The sequence below is a fragment of the Sycon ciliatum genome, chromosome 2 (assembly GCF_964019385.1).
Source record: "Sycon ciliatum chromosome 2, ocSycCili1.1, whole genome shotgun sequence".
NCBI lineage: Eukaryota > Metazoa > Porifera > Calcarea > Leucosolenida > Sycettidae > Sycon > Sycon ciliatum.
In genome coordinates this window covers 35,381,616-35,406,647 of record NC_088644.1, presented here as the reverse complement: position 1 = coordinate 35,406,647, position 25,032 = coordinate 35,381,616, and the positions used below count along the sequence as shown (strand labels likewise).

The following is a 25,032-nucleotide window of genomic DNA, read 5'->3' as shown; positions in this document are numbered from 1 at the left end:
ACTTGACGCCCATCGCCGGAGGCGATGTTAGCGATGCTACAACAGAAGCCATAGCAACTAACTTGTGCTGGGATTTCACCATTCACTAATGCTATTCAGCCTCGTCTACACCACACAGCCATGATTTATATTATGAAGTAAGTATAAATAATAATTATTATGTTGTTTTTCTGCCCAGTAAATCCCCCCGCCCCCCCCCCCCCCCCCCCACACCCACACACCATGGCAGTTCTTCAACTTCTTGCACGGTCTGCCACATGTACACCATTCATTGTAGTTTTTGTACATAGTTCAGCGAGCACTGATCTACAAACCAGGCTACTGGCTAGCGTTAGGCTAGCTAGACAGCCGACTGGGCCTGGGTCACGTTTTTCAGTGCAGGTGCAAGGACGGGTACGGGTAGCAAGGTAAAATACACGTGACCATGGTGACGCCTTGTGACTCTTTTTCGGATTTTCTTCAATCTCTCCTGCCTTTGCCTTCGGCGTTTGGGCCGAAACTGGCAAAAGTAACTAGTTTGGCTTCAGTGGAAACTGAAGAATGCTACATCATACAGAACAATTATTTTTCTCTTTCAGATACTGTTAGTAAAAGTTAGTAATCATGTACCCATAGTCATAATACATGTATTAGCAACCTAGATAAGTTTACTGCTGCTCCATTTCGATAGCACGAATACAAGGTCAGTCGTGTTGAGTGCTGTGGAGAAAGCGGTCATGCGGTGCCATCCAGTGTTTCTGCCTGGCGACGAGCTTGTACACGCCTGCGATCAGCTAGAAGATGTTGAACGGCGCAAAGCTCAATGTGCCGCTAACGCTTCACAGCACAAGTCGGACGAACCGGACGGAGTGGCCGCATCGGGTGGGATTGAGCCACAATGTAAAAGGCGACCGAGCCAGGACAGTACAGATGTGGTGAAACCCCTGTTTGGATTAACCTACACGAATAAATCCAAGTATGGAATGAAGCTCTGGCCAAAAGGGAAGTCTGTAAAAGTGTGTTTTATTGGTAGTCATCCGAAACGTGATCAAGTGCTACACTATGCCAGTGAATGGAGCCGATATTGTAGTATTTCATTCGTTGAAGTGAAAGATCGAAGCGACTCGGAAGTGCGAGTGTCTTTCAAGGAAAACATGGCCTCGTACTCCCTGGTGGGGACGGATGCACTGAGGGTAAGTCATGCCACAGTTCCCCGTGTGCAATAATGATACGTAAAAATGTATGTAACAGTTACACATACAAGTAGGTACAGTCATGTAGAGTACAGTCAGACCTCGCAGTACAGTACAGTCAGACCTCGCAGTACAGTACAGTCAGACCTCGCAGTACAGTACAGTCAGACCTCGCAGTACAGTACAGTCAGACCTCGCAGTACAGTACAGTCAGACCTCGCAGTACAGTACAGTCAGACCTCGCAGTACAGTACAGTTAGACCTCGCAGTACAGTACAGTTAGACCTCGCAGTACAGTACAGTCAGACCTCGCAGTACAGTACAGTCAGACCTCGCAGTACAGTACAGTTAGACCTCGCAGTACAGTACAGTCAGACCTCGCAGTACAGTACAGTCAGACCTCGCAGTACAGTACAGTTAGACCTCGCAGTACAGTACAGTCAGACCTCGCAGTACAGTACAGTCAGACCTCGCAGTACAGTACAGTCAGACCTCACAGTACAGTACAGTCAGACCTCGCAGTACAGTACAGTCAGACCTCGCAGTACAGTAGAGTCAGACCTCGCAGTACAGTACAGTCAGACCTCGCAGTACAGTACAGTTAGACCTCGCAGTACAGTACAGTTAGACCTCGCAGTACAGTAGAGTCAGACCTCGCAGTACAGTACAGTCAGACCTCGCAGTACAGTACAGTTAGACCTCGCAGTACAGTACAGTCAGACCTCGCAGTACAGTACAGTTAGACCTCGCAGTACAGTACAGTCAGACCTCGCAGTACAGTACAGTCAGACCTCGCAGTACAGTACAGTCAGACCTCGCTTAACAGCGCACATCCGTTTTCCACAAAAATATCCGGATCGGCGAGGGAACTGGATGTCGAACACACACACTGTATGTATGCATGGCGTTTGCTGTAAATCGGTAACCAACGATTTTCTTCCGGATGGTGAGGGATCCGGATGGAAGAGGACCGGATAAGCGAGGTCTGCCTGTAGTGCCCAATGAGGGTCCCTATCACTCTCAGATGCCGTCTTTGCTTGCGCTCTTCAACTTCTTCATCCCGTACATTACCCAGTTTCCGACACCCAGTTTGTTTTCAAATAATGTCAAACTTCTCAGAATTCATGGCACATATTTGCGTATCGGTGACGTAAGTTGCTGCAGTGTGTCGACATGTCAGGCCGGAGGGGATGACAAAGATCATACCGGATATCGGTGGCCACTGCCGTTCAAAACGGTTACAAATATCATCACTGATCATTAACATTTGCATTGGCAAACGTTTCTCGTGCTTCATAACTGCACTGCATATAGATTGTGCCAGAGGATGTGATCCTATTGTACCATGTACAGATTTCTGTTGGGCAACTTCTATGATGCACACAGCATAATTATATGACTGTACGTTAATGTATTCTCTCTTTCACTCTCTCTCTCTCTCTCTCTCTCTCTCTCTCTCTCTCTCTCTCTCTCTCTCTCTCTCTCTCTCTCTCTCTCTCTCTCTCCGACATCGCTCACCCCCCCCTCCTCCCCATCTCTCTCACTCACTCTCTCTCTCCCTCTCTCTCTCTCTCTCTCTCTCTCTCTCTCTCTCTCTCTCTCTCTCTCTCTCTCTCTCTCTCTCTCTCTCTCTCTCTCTCTCTCTCTCTCTCTCTCTCTCTCCATCTCTCTCTCTCGACATCGCTCACCCCCCTCCTTCCCATCTCTCTCACCTCTCTCTCTCTCTCTCTCTCTCTCTCTCTCTCTCTCTCTCTCTCTCTCTCTCTCTCTCTCTCTCTCTCTCTTCTCTCTCTCTCTCTCTCTCTCTCCCTCTCTCTCTCTCTCTCTCTCTCTCTCTCTCTCTCTCTCTCTCTCTCTCTGGTCGGAAGATCCACTTTTCTGAGGTACTGTATGTGGGGCTCCGTTTATTGAGGTGCGTTGAAATTTATTCTCTTTATCTTATTATTCTTTTCTATAATTTCCCCATATGAGTTCCTATCAGTTGCTGTGAACCTTGAGTGGAGAGCGCTTGCTCGAGCGTTGAACCGGGTTCTTAATCCACCATACCCAGTTCACAAGGCTGGGCGGTTGTGAGCAGGCTTTCATTTCATCTTTTCTTATTAGTTCTTATTATTTCTGCTTTTCATCTCATTACAAAATTCTGCGCTTTTTCTCCATCTGCGCATAAAATCTAGACTGACAACCTGCTTGTTAATTCATGCACCTGCTTTCAGGCGTAAAAAACCCTGTTGTAGAGGTCTCAGTCCTCATTTGTTAGACTTACCTGTCTTTATAATGTAACTTACCTGTCTTTATAAATGTAACTTACTCTCTCTCTCTCTCTCTCTCTCTCTCTCTCTCTCATTCTCTCTCTCTCTCTCTCTCTCTCTCTCTCTCTCTCTCTCTCTCTCTCTCTCTCTTTCTCTTTCTCTCTCTTCCTCTCTCTCTCTCTCGCTCACCTTCCCCGGCATATTTGTTTTCAGGTTGGTAAAGGTGAGCGCACGATGAACCTTGCTGTGATTGACAAGTCAACTGTACTCCACGAATTTGGTCACGTGCTCGGTCTACTGCACGAACACCAGTCACCCATCAAGGGCATTGTGCGCTGGAACGTGCCCCAGGTGATGGCAGAGTTCAAGGGGCCACCAAACTACTGGGATGAGGAGCAGATCCAGAGTCAAATCCTGGACCGGTACGAGGCTGACGGTGTTACGGGCTCTACATACGATATGCAGTCCATCATGCACTATAGGTAAGTGTCTCCATGTAACTCGATGCTTTACTTTTTATATTAAATAAAAAAAAGAAGTGCTGGACTGTGTATTTCAGTATAAAAAAAAAATAAAGAATGGACTCGGATGGAGAGCCAAGGATACATCTAAATTAAATTAAAAAAATGGACCAAGTAACTACATGTCCAAGTTACGCTATAATGACCACTAACACCACCAGGTACTAAACAATCAGCTCATGCGATGGAATTGCACGACACTGACCGACGGTACTGACGTTCTACAACTAACTAGCTGATTGTTTAGTAATTGGTGGTGTTAGTGGACATTATTTATAGCATAACTTTTATATGTAGTTACTTGGTCCATTTTTATTTAATGTAAATTTATCCTTGGCTCTCCATCCGAGTCAATTCTTTATTTATTTTTTTATTTTATTTTTCTTTCTGAAATACACAGTCCAGCGGGGAACGGAATGGGAAGACTGAACCAATGGGGAGACATGACTATGCAGCGGGAAACCGGCGCAGCGTGTTGGTGAATTGGGCCTACCTCCCCCGACCATGGGTGGTGAATTGGGCCTACCTCCCCCGACCATGGGTCTCGGGATCAGCGGCAGGACCAAGCACCATATAGGCTGGATTATGTTCATGCTGCGAGGTGAAATCATACTAAATATATTGGTACTGAATCTTCGAATAACTAGCTGTTTCAATCGTGTTCTTTATTATCAGCAGGGCTCTTAGTGTCTGGTTGAACAGATTGCGGTGAAGTCAAGTATTAGTAAGTCAAAGCATTTGCCAATCGGCTAAAGGCATCGTAGTGGGAGTTCAGTGCTAAAACCAAGTTCTTGACTCGATGCAAGGATGAACAAATTATATTATATTTATAACATATTAGTAAAACAGAGAGGTTGCAGGCTGTCCAAGAGTGAAAACACTTTTTCCGTTCTCTTATTGTTTTTATAACTTATTAGTAGTTTGATTTCTTGACTTCTGTCCGTGTTCTGTACGTAAACTGTTGGTTGTCGTGCACAGCTTTGCTAAAGAGTTGATATTGAGCATTGATGGGAGGCCGCCACTGGATTCTGATATTCCCGTGATATCAGAGCTTTCACCGACGGACAAACTCGTTGTTGAGAAACTCTACGGTCCTCCTGGCACAAAGCCAGCACCACCAAAGGAAGAACCGCAGACTCTACCTGAAGATGCTGACAAGTCAAAGAGTAAGATTACCCTCCCCTTTAATAAAACTTTCATCTCCATTCCTGAGACAACTAATGGCGACTGCTGGCACTAAGAATAACCCAGTTAACCCAGAGCTCAGATTGATTTGTTGAACTGATCCCTATGCAGTCAAGTCAACAAAAAGGGATGTCTATATCGGCACAAAGCATCCAAGTCAGCGTCTTTTTACTGCGAGACGGGGGCTTTCCACAAAGGCAGATGACTTTGAGGCGAACCAGACAGAATTCTGGCACTCTCTGTATTGCAGTTTATAGCTCTACAGGATGGTCAGGTTCAGCCATTGAGCAGCAGCAGCAGCAGCACTGCTAATTTTTGAAACTTTGACAATAGGCACTGTCTTCAAAATCCTTTGCTTAGCATGAATGAGATCTTACGCACTAGCTGCGCATCGCTCAATGCTGGTTTAGTGCGCTGAGCTGTGAATCATTGATATTTGCAGTAGAAGCACTTTCCGTTGCAATGGCCGTAAATCGTCCCAAGAAGTTTTTGTTTCGCTGGCCTATGAACAGAACATCTTACAAAGGCATTGATGAGGGAAGTGTCCCTATATATACAATTTTGTAATGTGTTTGTGAATTTGCTCCTACGTGCCTGATATTCATGAGTCTATGATGTCACACAGTCCCTGTGCACATGGTAGAACAAAATAGCTGGCTGCATCACCGCGGCTTGATAGAGTATATCAGCTGCTTGCTCAATTCCGTACGTACGATATCAACATGCTGATTGACTGCATCGAACCAGGACTGGAGCTTTGCGAGTGATTCGCACCAGTCTCGGAGAGATGATAAGGCCCAACTTCCTATTATTTTGCACTTTGCTGTTTCCTCTAGATCACATCAGCCCTGGAGAGGAAATGAAATTCACGTTCACAAGTGATCCAAAAGAAGTCAGAAAGTACACAATCGAGGTATGTGTGTGATAGATGTGTGTTTTCATGGGGGGGGGGGGGGGGGAGGGGGAGAGAGAGAGAGAGAGAGAGAGAGAGAGGTAGGGAGGAAGGGAGGGAGAGAAAGAGAGAGAGATGTGCTTCTAGACGTTCTGGGTACTTCCTCCGCGTCATTAAAATTGTCCCTACCCAGAGCGATTTTTCGAATTTAATTTGTCCACTCGAAGGGCAAAGAAATCAGCTAGAAATTGAGGCAGAGCATTGTCGACGGACCAAGCTTTAGTTTGTGACCTCCCGCTTCGCTGCACTTGCAGCTAAGGTTGACGTCTTCATCAGAGTTTGAGGCAGACCCTTCAGCACGGGCGTTCAAATTCAGGTCTAGAAACTTCGTTTTCATGCGATCCATGCCTCCAGGTGGCAGGCGATTAGGGCAAAGTAGCAATTTTTCAAGTACACTGCAACGACCTTCCAGCGAGATAGGGTAAGCAGTTTCGCAACTTCTGTCCTTGGCAAACGCTTTACTGATGTTGTTGGTGTTTTCAGACCTACTACATTCCCAGCAACATGCGCCACACGTAGCGCATTTTAGGAATTTGAGAACACTTTGTCCTTGCCATCGTCAACTTCAGAATTTAGAATTCAGGAGAGATACCAGGATTATTATACCCAAGCTTGCAGTCTTGATATATGCACACGGGAAAAATGTGGGACGGCACTAAAACCAGAAAAAAACGATACGCGCTCTGGGGCGGAATAGTGAGGAGAGCAATGGATTTGTTTGGTGCAGAAGAGAGCTCCGACAAAGTCTGAGACCACCACGGCTTCAGTAAAACGTAGACATTGCGCAGGAAGGGTCGCATTAATGTTCGAACACAGAAAACAGCGATTCTGACTGTCTGACTAAGACGAGAAACTCACAAAAATTGCGATGTGCGAAGCGACAATTTTAATGACGCGGAGGAAGTACAAGTTAATTCCGATAAAAGAGTCCCGTCAGCTTTGAAAACTAGGTTATGGGTGGATAAAACCATGGTTATATGGAGAAGTTCAGCCCGACCTGCACCTACAGTCACTCCTGCCCGGGCAGTTTAACAACCTCATTGAATGACGGGATGCAGCATGCATTTGGGACTGCGGAAATGTACGCTGCCAAGGCGGAATATCGTCATGAATGCGCATGTGGGATATGTACGCTGCCAAGGCGGAAAGTTGTGGTGCGTTCACGTGTCAAACAGGCTGGCCCGGCCAGGAGGTTTCTCGACTGCCTTCACTCAGGGTCCCAGTCAGCTTCTTGGATGTATGTTAACACACTAGGAATGCCCGCGACCCCAGATGGAGGCGGAATAGCTCGCTTTCCGGGTCTCATGCGGGTGAGAAATGAGCATTGCATGTGCAACCGTTGGGGGGGGGGGGGGGGGCGTTAAATGTGTGTTCTGGACGATTTTCCGGTGTTTGTTGTTTTAACTGCTTAGACGACTGGCGATGAAGCTGACCTGGCACTCACCCTGTCTGGTCCTGACATTGAAACACGTTTCATCGCTGCAGCCACTGATGGTGGTGAGGATGGTAACCCGCGTGTTGTGGACCATCTTCAACCCGCCAAGACCTACTATATTGTGATCAGGGCCTTTGCCAAAGGCGGAGCGTTTGCGCTGAGGATATCGCCGGTTTGTCTAAATATCAAAGATTGTACGAACTTAGAAGTTGCGACTTCGGCGGTTATCGTCATGAAGTCAGTCAAGTCAGTCAAGTGTCAAGTTCGGCAAGAAGCGTGTGTTCCTAGAACAATCAACTTCATCAAAGATTGTATTATTTATTTTATGGCTCAAATCTGAGTCAAAGGTTATTCTAGTACTTGAAATAGGTATATTCAAAAAGATTTTTCCAGATCTTTTGTTGACAGTAGACCAAGAGTGCTGTCCAGCGCTGTGGAGATTTTCCTAGTACACCGTTGGTCGTGTAGTTGCAGCATAGCTGAGGTGACCGACTGGGTTTACTGTGTTTGCCTTGACGAATGAGTCTTGCCGCCAGTATGCAGCCTTGCATGTGTCATAGACGAGAATGTGTATGTGGGTAGGTAGACGACTGATCACTGCTGCCAAGGCCAAGGTCAAGGGTTGTCGTCCCCGTGCTACACATGTTACATGTTGGCTCTCTGTTTGTCTTCACCTGGACGCATGTACAGTTATTAAACCTGTCAAGGCGACCACTCGGATAAGGCGACCACCTGTCCCAGGAGATCACTGCAGCCAGGACCAAGGGATGCTATTTCCAGTCAAATGCCACTGGGATAAAGAGACCACCTTGCTACAGAGACCCCACTTTGAAAGTCCCTTGAGCAGTCGACTAGACAAGTTTCACTGTATCATCATCTTCAGCCAATGTTTGGTTTCCTTCTATGTAGATACATGCAGATTAAGCCAGACATCTCACTTACAATAATGTTCCAAGTGCCAGTTGAGTTCTAATACGTTCACCATGCATGCATACCATGACATGAAAATATAAATGTGTCTCCGTGCTCGCCATGTTATTTTATATAGAAAGAAAGCAAACACAGCAATCATGGCAAAGCGGAAAATAGATTTTTTTTACAGAAAGTGATCACAGTACAAGTATACCTGTTGTATAGGGCATGCACAAGGCGTTAGGGCATCGAAGTGGGCTAGCCAAAATCCGCACACACTAAGTAGTTTATTGCTCATTATGTAGCATATACTGTAACACGTGTAGTTTTCCTCACTGTTTATTTCTATTGCATGATTTGCATCAGGAGATCCCCTCGACAGGCCATCGCCTCTGGGAGATCCTTTAAATAAAAATACTTCTTTGAAGTAATTATAAATAAAATAGTTAGTTGATGATAATGTAACTATGGATGTAGCATTCGTAGGCCTTGACGGATTATGCTAGCATAATTTTTCGCATAATTCCTTCCAGAATCGAATAATCGCATAATTCGAGGCAAATTGCATACGAATCGCATAAAATTGTAATAATCCGCCTGTTCGCATCAAATTCCATACAGTTGAACATGTTCTACAAGTACAAGTACAAGTAGATGCACTAGGATAGTAGGAAGTAGGTTTACGACTCCCTTGGCCTTGATGATATGTCCAGTCCACTACAATCAGTGATGGTCGTAGCCAGGTCGGACGATGCATTGACCCCGTTGAACTTTTGCTACTAGTACTACAGTACAACCTACTCTACAAAAAAATTCCCTTGTTATTTTGCACAGAACCATTTTGCATTAGCAGCGTATGTGAGCATAATGCGGCATAATATGGTAACTTTTACCATAAAAACAGCATAATTCTGCAATTTTTTCAGCAATGCGAAAAGCATAATTTCACGAAAATATTAGCATAATCCGTCAACAAGATGGTCAAGGCCTAAGCATTCGACGCATCACCCAGTGCACACTAGTCACAGAGCAGCACGCATCACCGTTGTTACAATAGCTTCACGCCTAAATAGGCAATCATCATACAACTGATAATGGTTCAATAGTGCTCGCGTCCTTAAGGGGGCACATCACCCAAAAATTCGCTGAAAAATCGAATTTGTAAATTCATATTGAGTGCTACGTCAGTTGAAAGAGCATGAATAGCTGCAAATTCTCTGAAAACTGTGTCCCTATCTGACCAGCCGTTCAAGAGTTATGGCCGAAAATGTGCCCTTGCAAGGAAAGATTTTTTTGTCGCATGCTGTCATTTGTCCAAAAAAGTCCAAAAAATCACGTTAAAAAACCACGTATTGGGCTGCACGGCGGCGGGCGAAGCCCGCCGCCGTGCAGCAGGACTTTTGCCAGCACCCTCGTGACGTTCCAGATATGTGGCTTGATTATTGTAGTTGACGTTGATTTAGTGACTTTGGCAAGTTTGAGTCGTGTCAAGAAGTCAGGTAGGATTCAGTACTAGGCAGTAGTGAAACGTTAGTGGCAGTCTTTGCCGGTTTCTGAGGGCATCCTGGATTTGGTGTGCAGCGCTGTGGAAATGGCTTGCTGTGGAGGTCCCAGCACTGGATGTTGTATCAAAGGTACGACCTCGTAGCACGTGCCAAACCTAAAAAAATTCAAAAATTGACTTGGGTCTGTGGGAGTCCGTGAAAGAACGCCCACTCGTTCCGTTGTGACAGATTCCAGGGCCACGTTGAGGGGCCGTACCCCACCACCCATGGCTGCTTCTGGACTTGTTTTAGGTTTGGGTCCCGCGCACGGACAGAATGGGCACGAAAATGTGAAAAAATGTAAATGCATTTGTTTGGCTCCTGGGTGGCTCGCACACCGTAGCACTATGCCGGAAATTTGAGTTTTTCCGGCCTGGAAAGCCTGTCAGTGAGGCGCAAGAACTTGTAAATCATGTCCTGAGGGCCAGCATAGTGGCAGGAGTGTGTGGTCAAAATTTCACTCAAATCCACTGAGAAACACCAAAGTTACGGTCAATTGAATGCCATATGAAATTTTTGGGTGATGTGCCCCCTTAAGGGGGCACATCACCCAAAAATTCGCTGAAAAATCGAATTTGTAAATTCATATTGAGTGCTACGTCAGTTGAAAGAGCATGAATAGCTGCAAATTCTCTGAAAACTGTGTCCCTATCTGACCAGCCGTTCAAGAGTTATGGCCGAAAATGTGCCCTTTTTTTCCGCGAGTTTCCCCTGGGACAGAAAATGTCACTTCATAGCTGTGTGCCACAGTGTGGTGTAGACCAGGCTGAATAGTGCCTAGTCACTAGTGGCGGTCAGGATTCCAAGCTGTTGAATGGTGCGTTAGTTGCCATGGCTTTTGCTACTTTTCACCAGTTGTAGTCTTCGGGGTGCTAAGTCGAATGGTCTTGCGCTAAATCCATCAGCGTTCCCTTTTTTCCCTAAATCCCAGCGTGATTTAACCCTAGTATCTCTGAATTGTCGCTCTGTTGTCAACAAGTTGTCTGAGCTCTGCGTTATTGCCGAATGTGCTAAGCCTGACATAATCTGCCTAACAGAGACGTGGCTCTGTCCCTCGAACCCGCTCTCACTGTCAGGCTATATCTGCATCCGCAGAGATCGACCTCCGGAAGACAATCGGTAAGCACATTGTAGCCGTGGGTATGGGGGTGTTGCCGTACTTGTCCGTTCGGACTCCTTTCCTTACGTCTCCCCTCGTGCCGACCTTCAACGCCCTGGCTGCGAGTCTGTGTGGCTTGAACTTGGCTCCCCCTCTACTCAATCTCAGAATCACATCTTACTATGCTGCATGTATCGACCACCCTCACAGAGCACAATGCAATTGTCGTACTTTTGTGACATGTTTGTTGAGGCATTACAGTCAGTCTGTTTAGATTCTTATGATCTGTTAGTGACTGGCGATTTCAACGCCCACAACTCAAGCTGGTGTCCCACCGAGTCTACCTCGAAGGCTGGTGATCTCCTTAGCACAGTATTTGCTGCTCTTGGGCTCCACCAGATGGTTGACTTCCCCACTCATTCCTCGCCTAATGGCTCTGTTTCGTGTCTGGACTTGGTGATCACCAACCGACCACGCCTCATGCGCTCAATTGATCAAGCACCTCCCTTGGGTATGTCTGACCATATACAGATTGTTTGCACTTTATGTTACGCCCCTATTTCGAACTACTTCCCCAACTCTTCCACTGGTCCTCCCTCTTCACTGTATCGCTTCAAACAAGTACCTTCGCACCTTTGGCAATTAATCAACGCTGATTTAGCTGGCTACAACTGGTCCTCTCTGAACTCGTACACTGATGTTAATGACGCACTTCATCACTTTGATTGTGAGCTCCAGTCCGCCTTCCGTCGTCACCTCACCTCATTCGGAGCCACCCACACTGTGACATCTCCACGACCCCGCATGCAATCTCCACCATGGGTTACTGCTGGGCTCAGGTCTGCTGTAAAACGCAAGCGTGATCTATATAGTGTGTACAAAAAATATCCGACAGCAGTAAATCATGCAGCTTATAACCGACAAAGGAATGCTGTAAAGCACCTGTCTCGGCAAGCACATCGTCAATATATACGCTCCATCCAAGCATCACTAACGTCACCGAATCGACCTACACTCTTTCAGTTTGTGCGAGCACAGCGGCACACTTCCGGCCGTGTCATGCCCCAAACGATGATAGCATCCGACGGTACGGTCGCCACGTCCCCCAAGAGCATAGCTGATATTCTGAACACTCAGTTCACCTCATTTGGGCTGGCTGATGATCCTTCGTGGCGCATTCCCCCTTTTGCCCCAGTCGCCTTTCATATCTGTTCCGTTCCGTACAATCACTGTCCACGGCTGTCAAGAAGCGGCAACTTAGAAAGATGGCGTCGGTTCGAGATGGCATGGTAACCGCGCACGTGCCGTGGTCCATGACTTGCTCATGTATGCACGCAAATGCAAGTCACAAACTCACAAAGATCGTCTTTGCATTTGGAGAAAATATCTTCGACTCTCTTTGGAGGTTGGCGAGGTTTGCCTAATCTTTACTTGATTGCGATGCCGGTATGTCCTCTCAATAATTAGAACAAAGAGAGCTGATGATCGCTTCATTGCTGAGCAGAAGTAACAATCAACTCTCCTCATGTCCTCAGTGCCAAAGGCAGACGGCTGCAATTCCACAACGAGCATTTCACGATGATGGAAACAATAATCGTGTACTAGTACACACTTGGACCATTTGGTCATCCCTATTCTAGCCGCTAGTCCGTCCAGCAAGCAGATATTGACTATTACGATAAGTACAACTGCGTGAACGAGGGCTCACCAAGCAAATTCAATTCAAGACGTGACTCCAGTCAAGAATTAGGGTCTTTACTCGAGAACTTCACAAATACAGGTCAAGGCACCCCACAAAACTGATAGATGGCACGAACGAAAGACAAATAGGCTAGACAAAGTGTCCCAAGTGATTGAAAACAGCAGATCTACCAAATAAGACAGCTACATGTGCCTAAACAACGATTCCCATACAGTCCGAAGTAGTATCAGGCAGAATGAAAGCCTTGGAAGTGCACAAATACAGCCATGACCGCCACAAAAATTGGACGACCGCCACAAAAAAATTCTCATTGCTCTACCTCCTTGAAGGGTGAAAGTTACCAGTTATCCTATAGCGATGTCAGTTTATGCCTGTTGGAACCCCCCACAGCCCGCACGAAATACCTTTCAAATAATTCCAGGATGCAATTGCAGCTCCAGACAGGACGAAGAAGAACACCGTGAAAAATAACGGCAACGATGCCCAAACTCTCGGGAAACGGCTGAAGTCTTCCTGAAGATGTTAACATTGAATAGCCATCGATTACCAGCGTGGTTTGGTGACTTTAGAACTGTTTTGAGACTTAGAACGAAGCGATATCTCAAATTTGATGGAATTGTTACCTGTCAAATGCGTGGGCGAGCAGGCCAGCTGACTGGTTATGCATGAACATGCATGAGCATGCATTGATTTTTCAGGGTTCACGTGCAGAAAACTAAGTTGCCGCGATCCAAGTGCAGCTAACAGCCGTGACATGTCACTACGTTTCAAGTTCGGAAATATCTGAAGCGCCTGAAATGTGGAAAGTCTCCCGGCTCAGATGGGATCCCGAATGAAGTGCTGCAGTCTCTTGCACCATCAATAGCCTATCCTCTCGCCATTATTTTTTTTAAATATGTCATTTCGAACTGGTACATTCCCACAGGATTGGAAATCCGCCATCGTGACACCGCTTTACAAGAATAAAGGCTCCCGTGCTTGCCCGGCAAACTACCGCCCCATCTCTCTGCTGCGCACAGTTTCCAAACTTTGTGAGCGTATTGTATTCGATTCCCTCTACCTGCACATCGCTCCGGCTCTCTCACCAGCTCAGTCGGGATTCTGCCGTGGTGACTCAACTCAATACCAGGTGACTCGACTTGTCCAAGACATAGCGACAAAGAGGAACTGTGGGGAGCACGTGGGAATGGTGTTTTTCGACTTGGCTAAGGCATTCGACACCGTTTGGCATCGTGGCTTACTTGCCAAGTTGGAGGTCACCTTCCGGGTGGAGGATGCTGCCTTGCGTTGGATATCCTCGTATCTGTCTGCTCGTTCTCAGGCTGTTCGCTTGTCCTATTTCTTGTCTGATCCCCTCCCTGTAACGTCTGGAGTGCCCCAAGGTTCCATTCTGGGTCCTTTGTTATTCTTGCTTTACGTTAATGACCTACCTTCAGTTGTCCCCGATGTTAGTTTGTATGCGGATGACACTGGCCTTATCTGTTCTGATTCCTCCCCTGCACAATTACTCTTTACCATGCAGCATCGCATCAACAGCACTGTCATGTGGATGCAAACGTGGAAACTCCAGCCCAATATAGACAAGACAGAAGCCATGTATATTTCTTCATCCCCTCCTGATCAACCATTATACTTCCCTGACTCGACTATGCCTATCCGTGTTGTTACTCAGCACAAACATCTAGGTGTGATGTTTGACTGCAAACTCTCTTGGGCTGCACATGTCAACTGTGTATGCAAGCGAACCAGTTCAGCATAAGGGGTACTACAACCACATTGCACTCATTTGCCCATCCAGCGTAAACTATTATTTTATCAGTGCTATATTCTCCCTATATTCGACTATTGCGATACCGCTTGGTGTGGCCTTTCTGACACAACTCTGAACCAATTAGAAGTCCACCATAGATTTACACTTAAAATTCTTTACAACAAGGATCGATGTTTTCCTTCGGATGCCCTTTATCGACTTGCACACACTTCTCCTCTCTCCGTTCGTCATAAGCACCATCTCTGTACACTGGTTCATAAAATATTTCTTCATAAAACCCCTTCACACATGATGAAGTACAATTGGTTTTCGACAAACTCAACCCGTAACGCGCTCATCCTGCCTCTTGTTAATGGCACAAGGATTCAGAGAATCCTTCAGTAGTCTAGACATTTGTCTTCACCATGCGGTCTGGCCTTTCGGTGTTCTTTTGCAATGAATAATAACAGGGTAGTCTGTGTAGTTTTCCTGTGGATTCCCGGTGGATTTTAGAATTGAGATGTGCTAGACGCATCAGAATTCAGAGATTGTGTAGGTACTGGAACGAATCGAGCAAAAACGGATGGGCTCGTGCGAGAAATTGAGAGTTTGAATGCATGCTTTCAGAGCGTGATGAAGGCAAGTAACTTAGTTACGTAATCATGGTAATGAAGGCGCCTAGGCAGCGCGCCACGCGTACGCATGCACCCATAATCACAGTTGCATACTCTTGCCGTTATGGACTCTTGGTAGTAGTACTAGTAGTCTACAGTCAGTACAGACTAGAATTAGCGCCTTGTGGTGACAAGGTGACTCATTTTCGGATTTTCTTCAATCTCTCCCCACGGCTGTCAAGAAGCGGCAACTTAGAAAGATGGCGTCGGTTCGAGATGGCATGGTAACCGCGCACGTGCCGTGGTCCGTGACTTGCTCATGTATGCACGCAAATGCAAGTCACAAACTCACAAAGATCGTCTTTGCATTTGGAGAAAATATCTTCGACTCTCTTTGGAGGTTGGTGAGGTTTGCCTAATCTTTACTTGATTGCGATGCCGGTATGTCCTCTCAATAATTAGAACAAAGAGAGCTGATGATCGCTTCATTGCTGAGCAGAAGTAACAATCAACTCTCCTCATGTCCTCAGTGCCAAAGGCAGACGACTGCAATTCCACAACGCTCATTTCACGATGATGGAAACAATAATCGTGTACTAGTACACACTTGAACCATTTGGTCATCCCTATTCTAGCCGCTAGTCCGTCCAGCAAGCAGATATTGACTATTACGATAAGGACAACTGCGTGAACGAGGGCTCGCCCAGCAAATACAATTCAAGTCGTGACTCCAGTCAAGAATTAGGGTCTTTACTCGAGAACTTCACAAATACAGGCCAAGGCACCCCACAAAACTGATAGATGGCATGAACGAAAGACAAATAGGCTAGACAAAGTGTCCCAAGTGATTGAAAACAGTAGATCTACCAAATAAGACAGCTACATGTGCCTAAACAACAATTCCCATACAGTAGAGAGTAGTATCAGGCAGAATGAAAGCCTTGGAAGTGCACAAATACAGCCACGACCGCCACAAAAATTGGACGACCGCCACAAAAAAATTCTCATTGCTCTACCTCCTTGAAGGGTGAAAGTTACCAGTTATCCTATAGCGATGTCAGTTTATGCCTGTTGGAACCCCCCACCGCCCGCACGAAATACCTTTCAAATAATTCCAGGATGCAATTGCAGCTCCAGACAGGAGGAAGAAGAACACCGTGAAAAATAACAGCAACGATGCCCAAACTCTCGGGAAACGGCTGAAGTCTTCCTGAAGATGTTAACATTGAATAGCCATCGATTACCAGCGTGGTTTGGTGACTTTAGAACTGTTTTGAGACTTAGAACGAAGCGATATCTCAAATTTGATGGAATTGTTACCTGTCAAATGCGTGGGCGAGCAGGCCAGCTGACTGGTTATGCATGAACATGCATGAGCATGCATTGATTTTTCATGGTTCACGTGCAGAAAACTAAGTTGCCGCGATTCAAGTGCAGCTAACAGCCGTGTCCCGATCCCGGCCCTGCCTTTGGCCCTTTGGCGTTTGTAAAAATAATGTAGTTCAATTAGTCATGTACATGATCACTGTAGAAACAGTTTTTTTCTCTTTCAGATACTGATAGTAAAAGCAAGTATTCATTTTACCCATAGTATTAGCGACCTAGATAAGTTTACTGCTGCTCCATTTCGATAGCACGGATACAACGTCAGTCGTGTTGAGTGCTGTGAAGAAAGCGGTCATGTGGTGCCGCAATCCAGTGTTTCTACCTAGCGACGAGGTTGGCGATGAACGCGATCAGCTACAAGATGTTGAACAGCGCAAAGCTGAATGTGCCGCTAACTCTTCAAAGCAAGAGTCGGACGAACAGGACGAAGTGGCCGCATCGGGTGGGACTGAGCCCCAAGCTGAAAGGCGACCGAGTCAGGACAGTACGAATGTGGTGAAACCCCAGTTTGCATTGGCCAACAAGGATAGAAAGAACCTCTGGGCGAAAAAGAAGTCCGAGGCTATAAAAGTGTACTTTACTGAAGATCATCCGAAACGTGATCGAGTGCTACCCATTGCCAGCGAATGGAGCCAACATTGTAGTATTTCATTCGTTGAAGTGACAGATCGAAGCGACTCGGAAGTGCGAGTGTCTTTCAAGGAAAAGGAGGGCTCGTACTCCCGTGTGGGGACGGATGCACTGAGGGTAAGTCATGCCACAGTTCCCGTGTGCAATAATGATACGTGATCATGTATGCATACATACAAGCAGGTACAGTCACAGTGTTACCAAGTGCCCTCTACCCCCATCCGTATTGCCCAGTGCCATTTTGCGGAATTTTTCAGCGTTTTCCGTACTCGTTTTTTCAGGTCAATATTCTCACTGATTATTAGTGTAATTTGGAAAAAAAACAATACACACAGACTTGCACATGCATGTCCATTGTCACACCGGCTGCACTTGCTGAATTTCCTGTAATTTCTCACCTGTATACTTCCTCCGCTAAGCAAAACTTCGTTGCATTTTTACACTTCAGTCCAAACTCCAAAGCATTCTATGACTACCAAAACACTTCGCCGAGTGGAAAACAAAAACGCTTTTTCCGGCATAATTCGATTGAAATCCGTACTGCGGACAAAACATCTTTTTTCCGTAAAAATACGGACAAATACGGGCAGTGGTAACACTGCAGTCATGTAGAGTTGTGCCCAATGAGGGACGCTATCACCCTCAGATGTCTTCTTTGCTTGTGCTCTTTGAACTCTTCATCAGGCGCGTGCACCGGGTCAAAAAAAGGTGGTTTCCAAAAAGTTCCGACCCCCATTTTGCAATAAGCTACTGACTGGATAAGGGAAGGACTTGGTGGGTGTCCAGTGTTGATTGGCGATCGCCACCTTTGTTTTATAAAGGGGCAGTGCGTGGACAGAGTTTCCACCGACAATTCTCGTCATCATAGAGTGTGCCAACGTCGGAAAAGTCATAATCTTCACCAAAAGTCAATCTTTTTGCAGCGGGCTCGTCATCAGTTTCGTCCTCTATTGTGAAACTTGGCTCGTCACAGTCTTGAACTTCAACTTGGCTGCTGCCTTCAGCAGTGCCGGTGGCGGAAGAATCCGACTCTCCGTCAGAAATTTCACGCTGTTTTTTTCCCAGAGAGCCGACAAAGTCTTCTGCTGAAAACTCATTGCCTTTGTCCTCAAAACCACAAACCTGAACAGTAATTTTACTAACAACACAAACAGCCGCTCGTACTCCAGTCCAAGACCAAAGCACCCACTTCAAGACCAAGATGAAAACACTGGTTTCCACTTTGGACATACATACATGTACAGGCGCGTGCTCGGCGATGGGCACGGGGGGGCACGTGCACCCCCCAAACATTTTCAATCTGGGTAATTGCAATTGTAATGTATGCAAATATGCTCTAAAATTCAAGAAAGGTTGCAAACAAATTGCAGAAAATTGCCGAGGGGGGGGGGGGGGGCTCCCCTCGGCTCCCGTGCACCCCCCTAGTTGGGGGGCCGAGCACGCCCCTGATGTACATGTATGCGACATGCCTACTGTCCACGCTTTGTCTTTGATGTCCTTGCACAAGCACAGTACACTGACAGTCTGTACAGCGTAGTCGAGTCCAGCAAAAAATACTGTATTTTCATCGCGCGTGAGTGGACATGTCACTAGCGCCGGTACCGTAGACTAGTGGCTGTGCCTGAACGCAACGTTACGTATAGCTCAGTTAGCTACGTACTGTCATGGACATGGAAATCCGGTCGATTGACCGGGGCCGGCGCCCTCAGCGCGTACAGAACGCTGCGTGAAGGGCACATGTTGATTCGATGCGACTATCACGCTGCAGCGCATAAATTGCATGTGTGTACCGCTTATCCACGGCTGCATGGCCAGCACCCTGGGGCCGCTAGACGTGCGACCGGATTTCCATGTCCACAACAGTAGGTCGAGCGCCAGTCACGTAGATGCATGCATTACGCACACTGTGACACTCTCTCTGTCTCTCTCTCTCTCTCTCTCTCTCTCTCTCTCTCTCTCTCTCTCGTTCACCTTCCCCGGCATGCGCGTTTTCAGATTCCTAAAGATGAGTGCACGATGAACCTTGCTGTGATTGACAAGTCAACTGTACTCCACGAATTTGGTCACGTGCTTGGTCTACTGCACGAACACCAGTCACCCATCAAGGGCATTGTGCTCTGGAACGTGCCCAAGGTGATGGCAGAGTTCACGGGGTCACCAAACTACTGGGATGAGGAGCAGATCCAGAGACAAATCCTGGAACCGTTCAAGGCGGATGATGTTACAGGCTCTACATACGACATGCAGTCCATCATGCACTATAGGTAAGTGTCTCCATGTAACTCAATGCTTTACTTTTTATATTTCAGGTGTAATCCTGATAATTCGAATCTCCAAATGCCAGGAAAAATCTTCTGATTATCCGGACATTCTAATTATCCAAACATGAACCCACAACACAATATGTATGTCAAAATGCTCCCATGTTCACGTAGAGTTGCGCTATGGACCTTAGATACAGATTTCACGGATACTGAACTGACCAGCACAGCCTGCTCATGCAAACTGAACTGATCATTACAGTGTATAGTGAACTTCGAATTACACTTTGCTTACTTCGAATTATCAGCACAAATCCCACACATTTTCTATGAAAGTGAAATCCGTGGAACTTCGAATTAACCGGACATGTCCGGTTCGAGGTTCGAATTATCAGAAAACTTTATGTGGGAATCGAATTGACAGAAATCAATCCTGGAAACACTTCTAATTAAGCGGTATGTTCGAATTAAGCCATATTCGAATTATCAGGATTCCACCTGTAAATAAAAAAATGAAGTGCTGCACTGTGTATTTCAGTATAAAAAATAAAATAAAGAATGGACTTGGATGGAGAGCCAAGGATAAATTTATATTAAATATAAAATGGACCAAGTAACTACGAGTTACGCTATAATTATAATGTCCACTAACACCACCAGGTACGAAACAATCAGCTCACGACACTGACCGACGGTACTGACGTCCTACAACTAACTAGCCGTTTAGTAACTGGTGGTGTTAGTGGACATTATAGCGTAACTTTTACATGTAGTTCCTTGGTCCATTTTTTATTTAATATATATTTATCCTTGGCTCTCCATCCGAGTCCATTCTTTATTTATTTTTTTATTTTATTTTTCTTTCTGAAATACACAGTCCAGCGGGGAACGGAATGGGAAGACTGAACCAATGGGGAGACATGACTATAGAGCGGGAAACCGGCGCAGCGTGTTGGTGAATTGGGCCTACCTCCTCCGACCATGGGTGGTGATTTGGGCCTACCTCCCCCGACCATGGGTCTCGGGATCAGCGGCAGGACCAAGCACCATATAGGCTGGATTAAGTTCATGCTTCGAGGTGAAATCATACTAAATATATTGGTACTGAATCTTCGAACAACTAGCTGTTTCAATCGTGTTCTTTATTATCAGCAGGGCTCTTAGTGTCTGGTTGAACAGATTGCGGTGAAGTCAAGTATTAGTAAGTGAAAGCATTTGCCAATCGGCTAAAGGCATCGTAGTGGGAGTCCAGTGCTAAAACCAAGTTCTTGACTCGATGCAAGGATGAACATATTATTATATTTATAACATATTAGTAAAACAGAGAGGTTTCAGGCTGTCCAAGAGTTTAAAAAAACACTTTTTCAGTTCTCTTATTGTTTGTTTAACTTATTAGTAGTTTGATTTCTTGACTTCTGTCCGTGTTCTGTACGTAAACTGTTGGTTGTCGTGCACAGATTTCCTAAAGGGTTGATATTGAGCATTGATGGGAGGCCGACACAGGATTCTGATTTTCCCGTGATATCAGAGCTTTCACCGACGGACAAACTCGTTGTGAGGAAACTCTACGGTCCTCCTGGCACAAAGCCAGCACCACCAAAGGAAGAACCGCAGACTCTGCCTGAAGATGCTGACAAGTCAAAGAGTAAGATTACCCTCCCTTTTAATAAAACATTCATCTCCATTCCTGAGACAACTGCTGGCGACTGCTGGCACTAAGAATAACCCAGTTAACCCAGAGCTCAGATTGATTGGCTGAACTGATCCCTATGCGGTCAAGTCAACAACAAGGCATGTCTATATCGGCACAAAGCATCCAAGGCAGCGTCTTTTAACTGCGAGACGGGGGCTTTCCACAAAGGCAGATGACTTTGAGGCAAACCAGACAGAATTCTGGCACTCTCTGTTTTGCAGTTTATAGCACTACAGGATGGTCAGGTTCAGCCATTGAGCAGCAGCAGCAGCAGCACTGCTATTTTTTGAAACTTTGACAATAGGCACTGTCTTCAAAATCCCTTGCTTAGCATGAATGAGATCTTACGCACTAGCTGCGCATCGCTCAATGCTGGTTTAGTGCGCTGAGCTGTGAATCATTGATATTTGCAGTAGAAGCACTTTCCGTTGCAATGGCCGTAAATCGTCCCAAGAAGTTTTTGTTTCGCTGGCCTATGAACTGAACATCTTACAAAGGCATTGATGGGGGAAGTGTCCCTATATATACAATTTTGTAATGTGTTTGTGAATTTGCTCCTACGTGCCTGATATTCATGAGTCTATGATGTCACACAGTCCCTGTGCACATGGTAGAACAAAACAGCTGGCTGCATCACCGCGGCTTGATAGAGTATATCAGCTGCTTGCTCAATTCCGTACGTACGATATCAACATGCTGATTGACTGCATCGAACCAGGACTGGAGCTTTGCGAGTGATTCGCACCAGTCTCGGAGAGATGCCATAAGGCCCAACTTCCTATTATTTTGCACTTTGCTGTTTCCTCTAGATCACATCAGCCCTGGAGAGGAAATGAAATTCACGTTCACAAGTGATCCAAAAGAAAAAAGAAAGTACACAATCGAGGTATGTGTGTGATAGATGTGTGTTTTCATGGGGGGGGGGGGGGGGGAGGGGGAGAGAGAGAGAGAGAGGTAGGGAGGAAGGGAGGGAGAGAAAGAGAGAGAGATGTGCTTCTAGACGTTCTGGGTACTTCCTCCGCGTCATTAAAATTGTCCCTACCCAGAGCGATTTTTCGAATTTAATTTGTCCACTCGAAGGGCAAAGAAATCAGCTAGAAATTGAGGCAGAGCATTGTCGACGGACCAAGCTTTAGTTTGTGACCTCCCGCTTCGCTGCACTTGCAGCTAAGGTTGACGTCTTCATCAGAGTTTGAGGCAGACCCTTCAGCACGGGCGTTCAAATTCAGGTCTAGAAACTTCGTTTTCATGCGATCCATGCCTCCAGGTGGCAGGCGATTAGGGCAAAGTAGCAATTTTTCAAGTACACTGCAACGACCTTCCAGCGAGATAGGGTAAGCAGTTTCGCAACTTCTGTCCTTGGCAAACGCTTTACTGATGTTGTTGGTGTTTTCAGACCTACAGTCAAACCTCGTTAGGACGAACACTGATAAGGCGAACTTTCCATTAGTACGAACTAAGGCCAATCCTATGGTTGGCCAGGCATCAATTCAAGTCAAAATTATTCGTTTACGACGAACTTCTGTACAGCGAACTTTCGCGAAGACGAACTATTTTCAAGTGTGATTTGAACAAAATCAGTGTGGTCATGTACATGTAGTACAAACTTTCGGTCCACGAGCGTGCGCGTGCGCTGGCTGCCTTTTTTCTTCTTTGTTTTCAATAGTCGAGGTCATATTGTACGTACAGTGCAAATTGTTTTCAAGCGTGTTTTTAACAAAATAATCAGTGCGTTGTACGAACTTTCGACACAGTCGTGATTCATTGCACTTTGTCATTGTACTTACCTGTTTCTGGCTTATGCTAAGAATAACATGCTTCCCATGTACACCAGCATGCACCTTCACGTACATGTAAATACAATCCATATGATATGCATATCGATTTTTTGTCAGATCTGGATAAGAAGAACTCCCGATAAGACAAACAAATGTGTTCAGTCCCTTGAAGTTCGTCCTAACGAGGTTTGACTGTACTACATTCCCAGCAACATGCGCCACACGTAGCGCATTTTAGGAATTTGAGAACACTTTGTCCTTGCCATCGTCAACTTCAGAATTTAGAATTCAGGAGAGATACCAGGATTATTATACCCAAGCTTGCAGTCTTGATATATGCACACGGGAAAAATGTGGGACGGCACTAAAACCAGAAAAAAACGATACGCGCTCTGGGGCGGAATAGTGAGGAGAGCAATGGATTTGTTTGGTGCAGAAGAGAGCTCCGACAAAGTCTGAGACCACCACGGCTTCAGTAAAACGTAGACATTGCGCAGGAAGGGTCGCATTAATGTTCGAACACAGAAAACAGCGATTCTGACTGTCTGACTAAGACGAGAAACTCACAAACATTGCGATGTGCGAAGCGACAATTTTAATGACGCGGAGGTAGTACAAGTTAATTCCGATAAAAGAGTCCCGTCAGCTTTGAAAACTAGGTTATGGGTGGATAAAACCATGGTTATATGGAGAAGTTCAGCCCGACCTGCACCTACAGTCACTCCTGCCCGGACAGTTTAACAACCTCATTGAATGACGGGATGCAGCATGCATTTGGGACTGCGGAAATGTACGCTGCCAAGGCGGAATATCGTCATGAATGCGCATGTGGGATATGTACGCTGCCAAGGCGGAAAGTTGTGGTGCGTTCACGTGTCAAACAGGCTGGCCCGGCCAGGAGGTTTCTCGACTGCCTTCACTCAGGGTCCCAGTCAGTTTCTTGGATGTATGTAAACACACTAGGAATGCCCGCGACCCCAGATGGAGGCGGAATAGCTCGCTTTCCGGGTCTCATGCGGGTGAGAAATGAGCATTGCATGTGCAACCGTTGGGGGGGGGGGGGGGGGGGGGCGTTAAAGGTGTGTTCTGGACGATTTTCCGGTGTTTGTTGTTTTAACTGCTTAGACGACTGGCGATGAAGCTGACCTGGCACTCACCCTGTATGGTCCTGACATTGAAACACGTTTCATCGCTGCAGCCACTGATGGTGGTGAGGATGGTAACCCGCGTGTTGTGCACCCTCTTCTCCCCGCCAAGACCTACTATATTGTGATCAGGGCCTTTGCCAAAGGCGGAGCGTTTGCGCTGAGGATATCGACGGTTTTTCTAAATATCAAAGATTGTACGAACTTAGACGTTGCGACTTCGGCGGCTATCAACATGAAGTCAGTCAAGTCAGTCAAGTGTCAAGTTCGGCAAGAAGCGTGTGTTTCTAGTTGGAACAATCAACTTCATCAAATATTGTATTATTTATTTTATGGCTCAAATCTGAGTCAAAGGTTATTCTAGTACTTGAAATAGGTATATTCAAAAAGATTTTTCCAGATCTTTTGTTGACAGTAGACCAAGAGTGCTGTCCAGCGCTGTGGAGATTTTCCTAGTACACCGTTGGTCGTGTAGTTGCAGCATAGCTGAGGTGACCGACTGGGTTTACTGTGTTTGCCTTGACGAATGAGTCTTGCCGCCAGTATGCAGCCTTGCATGTGTCATAGACGAGAATGTGTATGTGGGTAGGTAGACGACTGATCACTGCTGCCAAGGCCAAGGTCAAGGGTTGTCGTCCCCGTGCTACACATGTTACATGTTGGCTCTCTGTTTGTCTTCACCTGGACGCATGTACAGTTATTAAACCTGTCAAGGCGACCACTCGGATAAGGCGACCACCTGTCCCAGGAGATCACTGCAGCCAGGACCAAGGGATGCTATTTCCAGTCAAATGCCACTGGGATAAAGAGACCACCTTGCTACAGAGACCCCACTTTGAAAGTCCCTTGAGCAGTCGACTAGACAAGTTTCACTGTATCATCATCTTCAGCCAATGTTTGGTTTCCTTCTATGTAGATACATGCAGATTAAGCCAGACATCTCACTTACAATAATGTTCCAAGTGCCAGTTGAGTTCTAATACGTTCACCATGCATGCATACCA

General features: G+C 46.1%; 2 protein-coding genes across 2 annotated transcripts; both read left to right on the top strand.

Annotated features, from left to right (window-relative positions):
- Positions 1-494: 494 nt before the first annotated feature.
- Positions 495-8,030, top strand: LOC135809828 (bone morphogenetic protein 1-like). Its single transcript, XM_065323257.1, has 5 exons — positions 495-1,172; positions 3,635-3,903; positions 4,921-5,108; positions 5,964-6,040; positions 7,492-8,030. The coding sequence occupies exons 1-5, from the start codon at positions 717-719 to the stop codon at positions 7,852-7,854; spliced, it is 1,353 nt and encodes a 450-aa protein (XP_065179329.1). The 5' UTR covers positions 495-716; the 3' UTR covers positions 7,855-8,030.
- Positions 8,031-16,614: 8,584 nt separating this feature from the next.
- On the top strand, positions 16,615-24,573 carry LOC135809827 (uncharacterized). The gene is made up of 5 exons (XM_065323256.1): positions 16,615-17,268; positions 19,147-19,415; positions 20,870-21,057; positions 21,915-21,991; positions 24,009-24,573. The coding sequence occupies exons 1-5, from the start codon at positions 16,816-16,818 to the stop codon at positions 24,390-24,392; spliced, it is 1,371 nt and encodes a 456-aa protein (XP_065179328.1). The 5' UTR covers positions 16,615-16,815; the 3' UTR covers positions 24,393-24,573.
- Positions 24,574-25,032: the final 459 nt, after the last annotated feature.

Bases quoted from the DNA above. Each gene is read 5' to 3' on its own strand.
- LOC135809827 (XM_065323256.1), top strand. From the start codon at position 16,816: ATGTGGTGCCGCAATCCAGTGTTTCTACCTAGCGACGAGGTTGGCGAT. The intron at 17,269-19,146 runs GTAAGTCATGCC...GCGCGTTTTCAG, and splicing joins TGGGGACGGATGCACTGAGG to ATTCCTAAAGATGAGTGCAC. The intron at 21,992-24,008 runs GTATGTGTGTGA...TTAACTGCTTAG, and splicing joins AAAGAAAGTACACAATCGAG to ACGACTGGCGATGAAGCTGA.
- LOC135809828 (XM_065323257.1), top strand. From the start codon at position 717: ATGCGGTGCCATCCAGTGTTTCTGCCTGGCGACGAGCTTGTACACGCC. The intron at 3,904-4,920 runs GTAAGTGTCTCC...TGTCGTGCACAG, and splicing joins CAGTCCATCATGCACTATAG to CTTTGCTAAAGAGTTGATAT. The intron at 5,109-5,963 runs GTAAGATTACCC...TGTTTCCTCTAG, and splicing joins AGATGCTGACAAGTCAAAGA to ATCACATCAGCCCTGGAGAG.